Source organism: Gnatocerus cornutus, unplaced genomic scaffold, assembly GCF_029298725.1.
Source record: "Gnatocerus cornutus isolate USDA-ARS CGAHR unplaced genomic scaffold, icGnaCorn1.1 ctg00000023.1, whole genome shotgun sequence".
In the NCBI taxonomy this organism is placed as follows: domain Eukaryota; kingdom Metazoa; phylum Arthropoda; class Insecta; order Coleoptera; family Tenebrionidae; genus Gnatocerus; species Gnatocerus cornutus.
Genome location: NW_028275375.1, coordinates 3,863,267 through 3,877,790, shown reverse-complemented (window position 1 = coordinate 3,877,790; position 14,524 = coordinate 3,863,267). Strand labels below are relative to the sequence as shown.

At 34.5% G+C, this 14,524-nt stretch overlaps 1 protein-coding gene across 4 annotated transcripts in view; it reads left to right on the top strand.

Moving 5' to 3' along the window:
* LOC148166457 (uncharacterized) overlaps positions 1-14,524 on the top strand; it is a 120,527-nt gene that overhangs the window by 84,495 nt on the left and 21,508 nt on the right. For all 4 annotated transcript variants that reach the window (XM_088048836.1, XM_088048838.1, XM_088048834.1 and 1 more), the window contains 2 exons: positions 5,877-6,482; positions 10,153-10,297. In XM_088048836.1, coding sequence (XP_087904962.1) covers positions 5,877-6,482; positions 10,153-10,297 — 751 coding nt within the window. The remainder of the gene's footprint in view (positions 1-5,876; positions 6,483-10,152; positions 10,298-14,524) is intronic.

Sequence of the window (14,524 nt, the reverse complement as noted above, 5' to 3'; positions counted from 1 at the left end):
TTTTTTTGAGTAGTTTATTAACTTCACCAAATTGCAAACGTGTAGCATGGGAAACTCATCAGATTTTAGAAATTTTCGTTCTGAAGACGAAGCAAAAATTGCTAACATTTCCTGTTAAAATTCGTAGTTTGGATAATTTTTGAGCTACGGCTACGAAATTTGTGGAAGTTGCTATTCATGAATAGTTCCACCAAATTTCAAAGTTGTAGAATGGAAAACTCCAATTTTAGAAATTTTCATTGTCAACATCTTGCCAACTTCTTGTGGTAAAATTCGTAGTTTTGATAATTTTTGTGCTACGGCTACGAAATTTTGAGATGTTACTCTTTTTGAATAGTTTATTAACTCCATTAAATTGCAAAAGTGTAGCGCAAGAGACTCAGATTTCAGAAATTTTTATTTTGAAGACGAAGCAAAAATTGACAACATTACATGTTAAAATTCGTAATTTTGATAATTTTTTCACTACGACAACAAAATTTGAAGACGTTACTCTTTTTGAATAGTTTATTAATTCTACCAAATTGCGTAACTGTCGTGTGGAAGACTCCAATTTTAGAAATTTTCATTCTGGAGGCGAAGCAAAAATTGTCAACATCTTGTAGTAAAATTCGTAGTGTTGATAATTTTGGTGCTACGGCTACGAAATTTGGGGAGGTTACTTTTTTTGAGTAGTTTATTAACTTCACCAAATTGCAAACGTGTAGCATGGGAAACTCAGATTTTAGAAATTTTCGTTCTGAAGACGAAGCAAAAATTGCTAACATTTCCTGTTAAAATTCCTAGTTTGGATAATTTTTGAGCTACGGCTACGAAATTTGCGGAAGTTGCTATTCATGAATAGTTCCACCAAATTTCAAAGTTGTAGAATGGAAAACTCGAATTTTAGAAATTTTCATTTTGAAGTCGTAGCAAAAATTGTCAACATCTTGTGGTAAAATTCGTAGTTTTGATAATCGTTGTGCTACGGCTACGAAATTTGGAGACGTTACTCTTTTTGAATAATTTGTTAACTCCATTAAATTGCAAAAGTGTAGCGCAAGAGACTCAGATTTTAGAATTTTTTATTTTGAAGACGAAGCATAAATTGGTAACATTTCATGTTAAAATTCGCAATTTTGATAATTTTTGTGCTACGGTTAGGAAACTTGGTGATATCACTCTCCATAAATTGTTTTTTAACTCTACTAAATTGCAAAATTGTAGAGCAAAAGACCCAAATTTTAGAAATTTTTATTTTGAAGACGTAGCAAAAAATGCCAACATCTTGTGGTAACATTCGTAATTTTGATAATTTTTGCGCTACGACATCGAAATTTGAAGACGTTACTCTTTTTGAATAGTTTATTAATTCTACCAAATTGCATAATTGTCATGTGGAAGACTCCAATTTTAGAAATTTTCATTTTGAAGACGAAGCAAAAATTGCCAACATCTTGTAGTAAAATTCGTAGTGTTGATAATTTTGGTGCTACGGGTACGAAATTTGGAGAAGTTACTGTTTTTGGATATGTTATTAATTCCACGAAATTACAAAATTGTCGATCAAAAGGCACAGATTTTAGAAATTTTAATTTGCAAGGGGAAGCTAAAATTTCAGGGACGAGATTTTCTGGATTTACTAGTTTAGATCTTCATATTTGACACCGGAAATTACAATATTGTATCTGCACAAGGAAAAAATGGAAATTTTTTATTGTGAAAATTGTAAAAACTTTCTATTTAGTCCTCTAAATCCGATAGATTTTGGTTAAGAAAGTAAAGATTTACAAAATATCGTTGAAAAAATGAACGATTCATTGCCAAAATATCAAACTCGGTCATCACCACAAAAATGAGATCCCATCCAACTCTCGAATAAACAAACAAAATTTGAGATGAACCTGCAACTGCATTAGCCCAAGGCGCCGTGCAGATCGACCGCATGTCGCGCGACAATCTGTTGATTTCTCGAAAGGATAATTGGCTGCGACACGGGGTCACGACATTATCGCTCCTATAATAATGTAATCACAATCTAAATTTATCATAATTGAGATTATACCAACCGGACAACGTGCAAGCGGCGTGAAACATTACAATAATCTTTATTGTGATGTATTATTTATCCGTTACGTAATTGTAATCTGTCAGCTGTGCCGAGAAAGATCGCTGTCAGCCCAGTCAATCAAAAAAAATTGATTAAACAGATGAAGATGGGAGGAGATGTTGACCTTAAGAGAAAAAAAAATTGAGACTCTTCCAATCCGTCCGCACCTATTAATTAAGAATAATCGCTGAAGTTATTGGAAGTAAACGCGATTGTACGATCGCGCCCACTTATGTGTCCTTTTAATTAAAACATGATGATAGCCCTGACACTTTTATAAACACCTCGATGTTGTTCCGCCTTTGTCCACGTTTTTCTCCGTGCGTGTCTATCTCAAGCTGAATTGTTTCGAAAACAAAACGGAGTGAAAATAATACATCCAGCAAGCCGCGGACGTGTACAAAAGAAGATTCCTATTCTTGAATCCGGATCGCTGCCAACTAGATACACTGACGTATGAATTAGTCTTTAGCAAAAAAAGAGAAATCCGGGCACTATATTTAACGGACAATTCGCAGCTTCGGCCGAAACGACCAAAACCGTGATTGTTGGGTAATTATAGAGGCAAAACGAGAATGACGGCAACACGGAAGACGGCTTCGTTTCAATTAATTTATACAATTACATAAATATAATTGAGTGGTACCGTTGCGCGATTTTCTAGGAATTGCAAAAAGTACGGTGAGCGAGGCTGGGGCCGAGGCACGCGGCCCACTTAAATTCGTGGATCCTTCACGATGGGCGGTCGCCGTAAAATTTTGATCACATAATCCGGTGAAGTAAATTATAGTTGGGTTTTGAGGTTTTAATAAGTTTGGTTTACGTGCATTAACTTCACCAAATTGTAAACGGGTAGAGGAGGAGACTCCTATTTTAGAAATTTTCATTTGGAAGACAAAGCAAAAACTGACATTTTTGGCGCAGCTCAGGTTTCTGCATCTCGTCCGAAAAAAGCGCCTAGCAATAATTTTCGATGTCTTCAACTAAATTTCGTAATTTATAGAATTTTCATGCTACACCTACGAAATTTGGGGAAGTTACTATTTTTGAGCCGCCTATTAACTCTACCAGTTAAGTTCAAAAACATAAAGCAAAAGATTCAAATTTTAGAAATTTTTATTTTAAAAGGAAACCAACAATTTTTGATATCCTCAACTAAAATTCGTAATTTTGATAATTTTTGTGCTACGGCTACGAAATTTGGAGAAATTACTCTTTTTTAATATGTTATTAACTATGTCAAATTGCAAAATTGTAGCGTAAAAGACTCAGATTTAAAAAAAAATATTTTGAAGACGAAGCAAAAATTGCTAACATCTTTTGAGAAATTCGTAATTTTGATAATTTCTATACTAAGGCTACGAAATTTTGAGAGTTACTCCTTTTGAATTACTAACTAACTCTACCAAGTTGCAAAATTGTGGCACGGGGACACAGATTTTAGAAATTTTCGTTTTGAAGACGAAGCAAAAATTGCCAACATCTTGTGGTAAAATTCGTAGTTTTGATAATTTTTGTGCTAGGGCTACGAAATTTGGGAAAGTTTCTCTTTTTGAATAGTTTATTAACTCTACCAAATTGCAAAAGTATAGCTCAAAACGCTCATATTTTAGAAATTTTTATTTTGAAGACGAAGCAAAAATTGACCACATCCTTTGGTAAAATCCGTAATTTTGATAATTTTTGTGCTACGGCTACGAAATTTGAGGAAGTTACTCTTTTCCAATACTTTATTAACTCTACATAATTAAAAAAGTGTAGAGCGGGAGACTCAAATTTTAGAAATTTTCGTTTTGAAGACGAAGCAAAAATTGCCAACATTTTGTGGTAAAATTCGTAGTTTTAATAATTTTTGTGCTACGGCTACGAAATTTTGAGTGGTTACTCCTTTTGAATTGCTTACTAACTCTACCAAGTTGCAAAATTGTAGCACGGGGACACAGATTTTAGAAATTTTCGTTTTGAAGACGAAGCAAAAATTGCCAACATCTTGTGGTAAAATTCGTAGTTTTAATAATTTTTGTGCTACGGCTACGAAATTTTGAGTGGTTACTCCTTTTGAATTGCTTTCTAACCCTACCAAGTTGCAAAATTGTGGCACGGGGGACACAAATTTTAGAAATTTTCGTTTTGAAGACGAAGCAAAAATTGCCAACATCCTTTGGTAAAATCCGTAATTTTGATAATTTCTGTGCTACGGCTACGAAATTTGGGGAAGTTACTCTTTTTAAATAGTTTATTAACTCTACCAAATTGCAAAAGTGTAGAGCGGGAAACTCAAATTTTAGAAATTTTCATTTTGAAGACGAAACAAAAAATTGACACAATTTTTTAGAAAAATTTGTAATTTTGACAATTTTTGTGCTACGGCTACGAAATATAGGAAAGTTTCTTTTTTTGAATAGTTTATTAACTCTACCTAATTAAAAAATTGTAGAACGGGAGTCTCAAATTTTAGAAATTTTCGTTTTGAAGACGAAGCAAAAATTGCCAACATCTTGTGGTAAAATTCGTAGTTTTGATAATTTTTGTGCTACGGCTACGAAATTTGAAGAAGTTACTCTTTTTGAATAGTTTATTAACTCTGTCAAATTGCAAAAGTGTAGCTCGAGAGACTCAGATTTTCGAAATTTTTATTTTGAAAACGAAGCAAAAAATTGACACAATTAAAAAAAAATGTAATTTTGACAATTTTAGCGCTACGGCTACGAAATTTTAGGCAGTTACTCTTTTTGAATAGTTTATTAACTCTACTAAATTGCAAAAGTATAGCTTGAGAGGCTCAGATTTTAGAAATTTTTATTTTGAAGACGAAGCAAAAATTGACCACATCCTTTGGTAAAATTCGTAATTTTGATAATTTTTGTGCTACTCTGTGTTACTCTCTTTAAATAAGTTATTAACTCTACTAGGTTGCAATATTGTAGAGCGAAAAACTAAAATTTTAGAAATTTTTATTTTGAATACGAATCAACAATTGCCAACATCTTTTGTTAAAATTCTTAATTTGTTATTAAGTCGTGTATTAATTCTACCAAATTACAAAATTGTCGATCCAAAGGCACAACTTTTAGAAATTTTAATTTGCAAGGCGAAGCTAAAATTTGAAATTTAGTCAGGATTTTCTAGGAATTGCAAAAAATGTGTGAACCGAGGCAGGCGCATCTGCGGCCCACTTACATTCGTGGATCCTTCACGTTAGGCGGTCGCCGTAAAATTTTGATCATTTGCGAAATGAAGGTACTGCAAATAATCCGGTGAAGTAATTTATAGTTGAGATTTGAGGTTTTGTTAAGTTTGGTTTACCGCCAAACATTAACAAAGTCAGTATAAACAATATTAAAGATGAAGAAAATCCATAACATAATATTTTACTGTTTGTTTTTCTTACACTCATCAGATATTCTCGTAGTTTAGACAATGCATCTCCCGCTTTTACGCATTGTAACCGCAATTATAAATGAGTTTGTACGTCATCCAGTATGTAAGTTTGTTCGTTCAGCCACAGAGTTGTCTATTCCGGGAACGTCGAGTATATTAAGTGCAGATAATAATTGGTACTTTTGTTCAAACAGTTTATGTTTCATCGTCTAAACACGATTGTAAAAAGTTAGTGAAAACAAATGCTAAATAAGTTTGTTACAATAAATTCGTCGTCAGGTTGTTAACGGCGATTTGTTTAGCTTTCGGGAATTCTGTACACAATTTCGCGTTTTTATTGAGGCTAAAGTCAAACACGACAATAAAAGCATCGGAGGCCGCACTAACCGCTCGTTTTTCCTTCCAGAAATATGTCTTCGAAGCGGAAGAGTCCTCCAACGAAGCTTCAAGAAGGCGCATCAGACGGCGGTGGTGGCCCGCTGCCCCCGACGATCGTGGGCGGCGGCAGCGACGGCGGCGGTTTAACGGACCTGGATGAAACCAGCAGTAACAATCTCAGCGACGTCGGCGAAGAAGACATCGGCGCCGGAAGCGGCACGATGGTCAATAATTCCAGCGCGTTTTATAAACTTTCCGAATCGTCATCTCCGAGTGTTTCAGGCAGCGAAGTAGACGACGACGATCGGACGCCGCCTCCGAGCAAAACGGCTCGAATGTGTTCAGAGGCGCCGAGTAATGTGCTCATGCCGTCGGGCATCGCGGCGCTCTCGCTGCATGCCGACGAAAGACGACGGAATTCGTCAGAGTGTAGTTCGCCAACTTCCGACTTAAAGACTAGCTTACATTACAATAATAATAACAGTAGTTTACACAATAATAATAGTTCCTCGCATCCCATGAAGAGATCCATGGACGATGTGCTCAAGAGGCTCACTTCCAAAATCAACAACAGCACCATTAAAGAAGAGAAGAGGCCGACGCCGTCCTCGACGCCCAACTCGACGCACAATTCGTAAGTACCAAAAATATTCGGAAATTTTCAGGGCCGAGGCAACGAGCGAGGCAGGCGGAATGTTTGTAATAAATTTATTGATTTATAAAACTGAAAAATGATTATATTCTTCGGATTTACAAAGAAACGCTACCACGACTTTGTTCTTTCCGAATTTACTGCATTTTCAGGTAAACTGTTGAAACATCGAAAGTTTTATGAGCTAAAATATTTAGATCGGCTTTAGTTTTGAACTTCCTGAAATAATATCAAAGGAAAATAGAAATCGCGCTGAGATGAGAATTGTGTCGTATTATAATATCAATAGATTTTAGGTGTGAAATTCTAAAATTCATTTAATTATTGTGACTACAAGGGCTACATTTTCTTAAAGCAACTAAATTTGGTGCAGTTACTCATTTAAACTTGCAAAATTTCAACATTGTGTACAGACTAGTCAAAATCAAAGATGAAGCTGTATATTTCGTAATTTAAACGCCACAACAACCAAATTTGGGGAGATTTCTAATTTAGACTCAATTACTTACTGTGCCAAATTTCAGATTTATAGAGCATGAGCAACTGATTATGGAAATTTTTACTCTTTGCGTGAACCAAAAACTGCGAATTTTTTATTAAGGGTTGGCCATTTTAACGCTATTGCAATTATATATGGGGGCGTTATTGGGTTAGACGTGCTTATTTACTGCACCAGATTTCAAAGTTATGCATATACCAAAAGAAAAAAAAATTGAAAATTTTGGTTTAGAGAATAGTGAAAAAATATGATAAAAGCTGTAACTTTGGTAATTTTAACGCTACAACAATGAAATTTGGGGAGGTTGGTAATTTGGAGTTGCTTATTAGCTGAGCCAAATGGCAAAATTGTAAGTCAAGTAAGAAAAATTTAGGAATTTGAACTGAAACTGAAAAATTCAAAAAATACTTAAAATCTTGTAATTCGGGTAATTTTAACGCCACAGCAATTAAATTTGGAGAAGTTACTAACCAAGACTTAGGTACCAACTGTGCCAAATTTCCGAATTATGGAATAAAAACAACTGATTTTAGAATTTTTATTTTTTTTTGGAAATACTGAAAATTGCGAAAATATTGTTATTAAGGGTTGTAACTCTTGTAATTTTAACGTCAAAGCAATCATATTTGGGGAGGTTACTAATTACAATTTAGTTACCAACTGTGCCAAATTTCAGAATTATATAGTAGAAGGAACTGATTTTAGAAATTTTATTTTTTTGGAAAATTTCCCAAATTTGTTATTAAGAGTGGTAATTCTTACAATTTTAATGCTAGTGCTATTAAATTTTGGGAGGTTAGTAACTGCATCTTGTTAATTAAGGGCTAAAGGGCAAAATTATACATTTACCCAAAGAGACAAAATTTTAAGCTTTTTATTTAAGGATGAACCAAAATTTTCTAAAAAAATTAGTTAAAGGGTACAACTTTGGTAATTTTAACGCCACAAATATCAAATTTGGGGAAATTATTAACTTAGACTTAGTTATCAACTGTGTCAAATCTCAGATTTATTGAGCAGTCAAAACTAATTTTGGAAATTTTAATTTTTTTGAAAATGCAAAAAACTGCGAAAATTTGTTGTTAAGGGTTGTAACTCTAGTAATTTTAAAGTTAATGCAATCAGATTTTGGGAGGTAACTAATTAATACTTAGTTATCAACTGTGCCAAATTTAAGAATTATAGATTAGAAGCTACTGATTTTAGAAATTTTTATTTTTTTCGAAAACTGCAAAAATTTGTTATTAAGGGTTGTAGTTCTTAAAATGTTCACGCTACTGCTATAAAATTAGGGGAGGTTACTAATTTAGACTTGCTTATTAACAGTGCTAAATGGCAAAATTATAAATTGACTAGAAGAGACAAAATTTTAAATTTTTCATTTAGGGATGAACAAAAATTGGTGCCTAATTTAGGTTTGGTTATTAACTGTGCCAAATATCAGAATTATAGAGCAGAAGCAACTGATTTTAGAAATAATTTTTTTACAAATACTAAACTCTGGGGGCAAAAATTTGTTATTAAGGGTTGTAATTCTAATAATTTTAATGCTACAGGAATTAAATTTGGGGAGGTTACAAATTGCGACTTTCTAATTAAGTGTGCTAAATAGCAAAGTTATAAATTGACTAGAAGAAACAAAATTTGATTTTTTATTTTGAGGAAGAACCCAAATTTTTTGAAAAAATGTATTAAGGGTGGTAACTCTGGCAATTTTCACCCCACAGAAATAAAATTCGAGGAGATTACTTATATTGACTTGGTTACTGAGGGTGCCAAATTTCAGAAAAATAGAGCAAAAACAACCGATTTTAGAAATTTTTACTTTTAGGATGAACCGAAAATTGCATAAAGTACACATTTTTGCACACAGCCAAATAATAAAATTGTGCACATCTCCTTCTTGGCCTTCTAAGTTAAAATTAGAAATAAAAAGAAGTGGCAAAAAGCATATTTTTCATAAATCAAACGAGCAATCTGTTTGCAAATTTGAAGACCTTCCCGTCATTACCACCTCGCATGGCCATCAGCTCGCCATCAATTGCGTTCTAACCACTTACACGACTACAATATCAACATTAACCTTGACCTTTACTCCAAATATACACATTGATAACTTCAGTACCCGATTAACCCAATTCTTTTCCGCTTTTTCTATTATGTCGCCAATACATATGCGCGCGTGTTTTTTTTCCTTATCGAACTATTATCCATTCATTATGTCTACTCTTCGTTGTACTCAACATAAATCAATAGTTTATCACACAACGGAAACAAAGATTTATGTAAGAAGTTACAATGTTAGATTATGTCTTTCAGACAATTGGATATGACAACACACTTTATTGTTATAGTCTATGTTTGTTATCGCCGATCGATTTAATGGGCTCAAAGTCATTTGTGTGATATTTTATACCAGACAGCGATAGGCTTTGTGGTACTCCAACAAAAAAAAGTCGAAAGGTGACACCAACATTGTAAAACTCTCTTATTAAACTTGCATTGCTGAGCAGCAGTGATACGGACCTTTCGGAAACACATTTAAAATTTATATTAAATCTCCACTGCTCTATTATGCATTACATTCATCCGTTCAGCATTCAGATGGAAGTCCTGATGCAACACTCTTCTCATCTCAACGACGGCGTGTTCCTTGACCGTACCGAGCATGTTGCACCAGGTCAATGCAGTTTATTTGTAGTGTAATGCATTTCAATGATCAAATTAGTTCCCGAGCGGACGCAAGACGCCTCCTGCATAATAATTCGTTATTTTATTATGAATACATACATCCATCTCGCACTTGCGACTTGAATCCCTGGTCTGTGTGATTGGATGCCTTTATTCCGAGGGATGGAAACTTTGCGCGCTGAAAACGGCTTTTTCACGAAATTAATCAATGAAACAAGAAAGTTCAGGTTCCTTGGATTTCAGGGTTTCAGGCTTAGTGGTTTTAAGGGTTGAAATTACAGGCTCTCTAGCAAATGCCGCCAGAGCCGCAATTCTTCTTTTTGACATGTTCCTGCATGGTGTGGTGACCCCACAGCGTATCTAAATTATGTAAACTGTTGGACTAGAGTAAGCACACATCCCTTGTGTTCGTTCATCATTATTCAAATCGTACCTTTAGTACAGCGCCCCTTCTTGTTCCAGAGACGTGGAGCCGACCGCTGCGATCCAGCAAGCCCTCTCCGGTGATAACTTCATGGAAAAAGACCGGAAGTTGTCGGAATTAATCTTCCAACTTCAGATGGTCCGAGAGCAGCTCATCTCCCAGCAACAACAGCAAGAGTCCAAGGTCCGTATCATTAGAATTTCGCTTTTCCCGATGCAAATTTAATTCGGTCGAGAGAGAATCAAAACCTCCTCAAAGAAACGGCAAACAAACGCGAGCACAAAAGACGTCCCGACAATCCCTCTGTGTTGCATATTTTATTCATATTAGGGTTGTCGATCTGCATTCACGAGTCGTGTCCTTTGACAGCGGCCAAATTCGATTCCGCCTCTTCTAAAGTTTTAATTTCTGGCAGTGGTTCGGGTCTGCGCGTCAACGGACATATTTTCGTCTCGCCATTGTTCGGAAATACTATTATCCCACCTGTCAGACAACAGACAAAAGCTACTCATCCGTCACTAGGTGACCAATGGCGATAGGAGGATTTGTGCCAGCCAATAGCGTACGTCTTGCGCGTGGGTTCCGTCACTGCTATGATAATCACTGAAACAATGCCCGGGCACGCGGCTCCGCCGGATCCGGGGATCCGGAACGAGGTTCGATTCTGCGGAGTTTTACCGGATCTGCCGCTCAGAATTACTCAGTTTATGCCTTCGGAGAAATGTGGCACATTAAAGAGAGAATTCTATGATTATTGTTTGGTTTATTTGCTGTTAAATGGTACAGTTTGCGTTGGAAATTCTTCGCATTTTTGTCATAAAAGACTGTTAAAGCGAAGCTCTGCCATCAAAATAAAAATTCTATGTAATTACGTTTAATGACAACGGAAATCCAAACTTTGTACAAAAATATGCGGTGGAATAATAAAGTTTTTTGAAGCGTTTGAGTTTTGGAATTCTAAAATCCACCACTCCTATTTTCACAAATATACTTGATAAAATTGTTTTTTAGAGTTCTCGAAATTTCAGTTTTTGGAATTTCGGGCTCCAAATTTTTTAAACCAGTCCTGCAATTTCATGGTATTTAAATCATATGAGGGCGAAAGTATTGGAATCCTTTTAACAATTTTTTTATTGGTTTCGTAATTAAATGGGTCCAAAGTCATATTTTCAAAAAATTTACTAACAACAAACAAAAATACTTATTTTTTTATCTTGTGCAAGCTGCGTTTCGAGTCCAAAATATTTAATCCAATCCTGCAATTGCAATGAAGTTAGCGTCACGCTAAAGCGAAAAATTCAGAACCCGCTTGCATTTTTTTTTAATTTTGTTTTCAGTGATTTCACAATTATAACAGTCGAAAGTCCTATTTTGAAAAAACTACTAAAAATGCCAGAAATTCTTTATTTTTCTGCGATTTTTGGACATTAAGAACCACTTTTGAAGTAAAATAAGTAAAGATTTGAAATTAACGTCTAATGTCTCAGGCAGTTCGAAGCATCGAAATTCTAACCGAGTTACGTTTCTGGTCAAAAAATTTTTAATACAGCCCTGCAATTTCGGCGACAATTATTTCACGTTAAAGCTAAAGTTTCAGGCTACGTTTGTATTTTTTTTTTCAATTTTTTCATTTGTGGTATGATGACGGCCGGAAAACATAGTTTGAAAAATTGGCTAGAAAAGGCATTTTTTTTAATATTCCTGCGTTTTTTGGACTTTGAAAATCACTTTTGAAGTAAAATTAGAGCTTAGTGAAAATTTGAAATTAATTTCTGATCTCTAAACCACTTCGTTGCAACAAAATTTTGAAATTATGCGAGCTGCGTTTTGGGTTCAAAATTTTCTAACACAGTCCTGTCATTTCAGTGACATTTATCCCACTTATTCCTGCTAGTTTCGGGGCCCGCTTGTATTTTTTTTAAATTTTGTTTTCACTGATTTCACAATTATAACAGTCGAAAGTCCTATTTTGAAAAAACTACTAAAAATGCCAGAAATTCTTTATTTTTCTGCGATTTTTGGACATTAAGAACCACTTTTGAAGTAAAATAAGTAAAGATTTGAAATTAACGTCTAATGTCTCAGGCAGTTCGAAGCATCGAAATTCTAACCGAGTTACTTTTCTGGTCAAAAATTTTTTAATACAGCCCTGCAATTTCGGCGACAATTATTTCACGTTAAAGCTAAAGTTTCAGGCTACGATTGAATTTTTTTTTTCAATTTTTTCATTTGTGGTATGATGGCGGTGGGAAAACATAATTTGAAAAATTGGCTAGAAAAGGCAATTTTTTTTAATATCACTGCGTTTTTTGGACTTCGAAAATCACTTTTGAAGTAAAATTAGAGCTTAGTGAAAATTTGAAATTAATTTCTGATCTCTAAACCACTTCGTTGCAACAAAATTTTGAAATTTCTATGTATGCGAGCTGCGTTTTGGGTTGAAAATTTTCTAACACAGTCCTGTCATTTCAGTGACATTTATCCCAATTATTCCTGCTAGTTTCGGAGCCTGTTTGTATTTTTTTGCTATATTTTTTACTAATTTCTTCATTCTAATGGTCGAAAAATAGACCAGCAATATAAAAAATTTGAAAATTTGAAGATTTAAAAATAATTTTTGATTTCTAAGGCACTTGTAGCTTCAAAATTTTGAATTTTTTACATTCACATCCTTGAGATCCTTCGAGGCCCTTTAATCTCTCAGCAATTTACAAACAAGAGGATAATAAAATTCTCATTTTTTGACTTTAGATGCTTTGACTTTCTGACTTCTCAAAATTTAACAAACTTTCCGTAAAAGTCACATATTTCATAAAATCCGGCGATTTCTCTTTGTGCTGGCCAATAAAAACATTCGGCGGAACTGATAAAAATAGATTTCAAAGATTTATGGAAAAATATTTCCTGTCAAATAACATGTGAAATCACAGCTTTACCATTTCCAAAATTGATATTATCGCCCGACTTTTTCGAACCTTCACCCATCACCAAACAGCTCGTAAAAAATGAGATAACCACGTCATTGTCACTTTGCATTATCGTGAAGACGAAAGAAATTTCAAGGACTTGGTGCTTGAGTGTGTTTTGGAGACTATTTCTGAGAATTTAATCAATTAATTGCGATCGGATAAAAATTAATTTAATTACTGTTGGCAGTTAACAGAGTAATATATCAATATCTAATAACAGTAATAACGGTGAGTTGTTATCAGTGGAATAGAACACAATCCCGTCAATTTATCAGCACGCTGTAGAAACTGAAAAATCGCCACGTTTAATTATGTGAACAGTCACAAGATGGATCTCCGTCTTTTTATAGCAAGTCGTCGGTTTTTTAAAGTCATCAACATTTATCTTGTCTATTTTCGGGTGTCCTGGATGAAAACCGCCACAATTTAGGACCTCATCCTATCAAGATTTTATCCATTTTAAATTACATATTGCATCGATTTAATCCCGGATTTTATCGCCTCGACTTTATCGCTGTCCAATTGCGAATACTTTGTAATGATGGCTTGAATATTTTAATTTATGATTCGCTTTAACCTCGCTGATATAAAACTAAGAACGCCGCTGTTTTAATAGATCGTAATAAAACGAAGCTCAAAGTTCCGATGGACATCATTCGTTGAATTTATTGCAAAGAACGCGCTTTTAACTAGGCACGTATACCTTTTACAAGCCGCAGGTCTCACCGAAAATTCCTAAAAGAATAAAAGGCATAATGCATTTACGGCGTTTATTTATCATTCGAATAATGCGACGGGGTTCACCGCGGCCATCCGAGAGGACGAAGAGGCGAGCGGGGACGAGAACCCTGCAGGAGATGGTTGACTTCTTGGATTGTAGAAAATTGCTCGAGAACACGTCACCATGCCGTCAGCTTCCTGGGAAACTTAACTTTTCTCCCACAAGTTGACAAAAAAGTGGATTTTGGGTTGCCTACATTTAGTGCCCCAAAAAATATTTATAGACATTTCGTTGTCTCCAAAATTAAAATTTTTCTAAAAATTGTTCTGTTTAGCGTATTTTTTTTAAATCTGTGCAGATATCAACCTTTTAGTCGCATCAGTGACCTATTTACTAACCTTTAAGGATGTGTCGACTCATCGCAAAATTTCCAAGTGTAACGCAAAATTCAAAATTATCCAAAAATTCTCCTGATTTTGGTATATTTTTGCAAGTTCGGAAAATTTCTAGATGAGATTGAAAGAACCATTTCTGCAAACTTTAAATTTATAGTCCTAAAGCAAACGAAATTATAGATTTTTTAGGACAAAAATCAAGATTTTTGTGGGTTCTAAAAATTCAAAATTGTTCTTTTTAATGTATATCTCTGTGTTTTTGTACAGTAATTGGACAACACCTAAAGAATATTGTCCGCTAGTATCAAGTTGTAGTTCTAAAAAG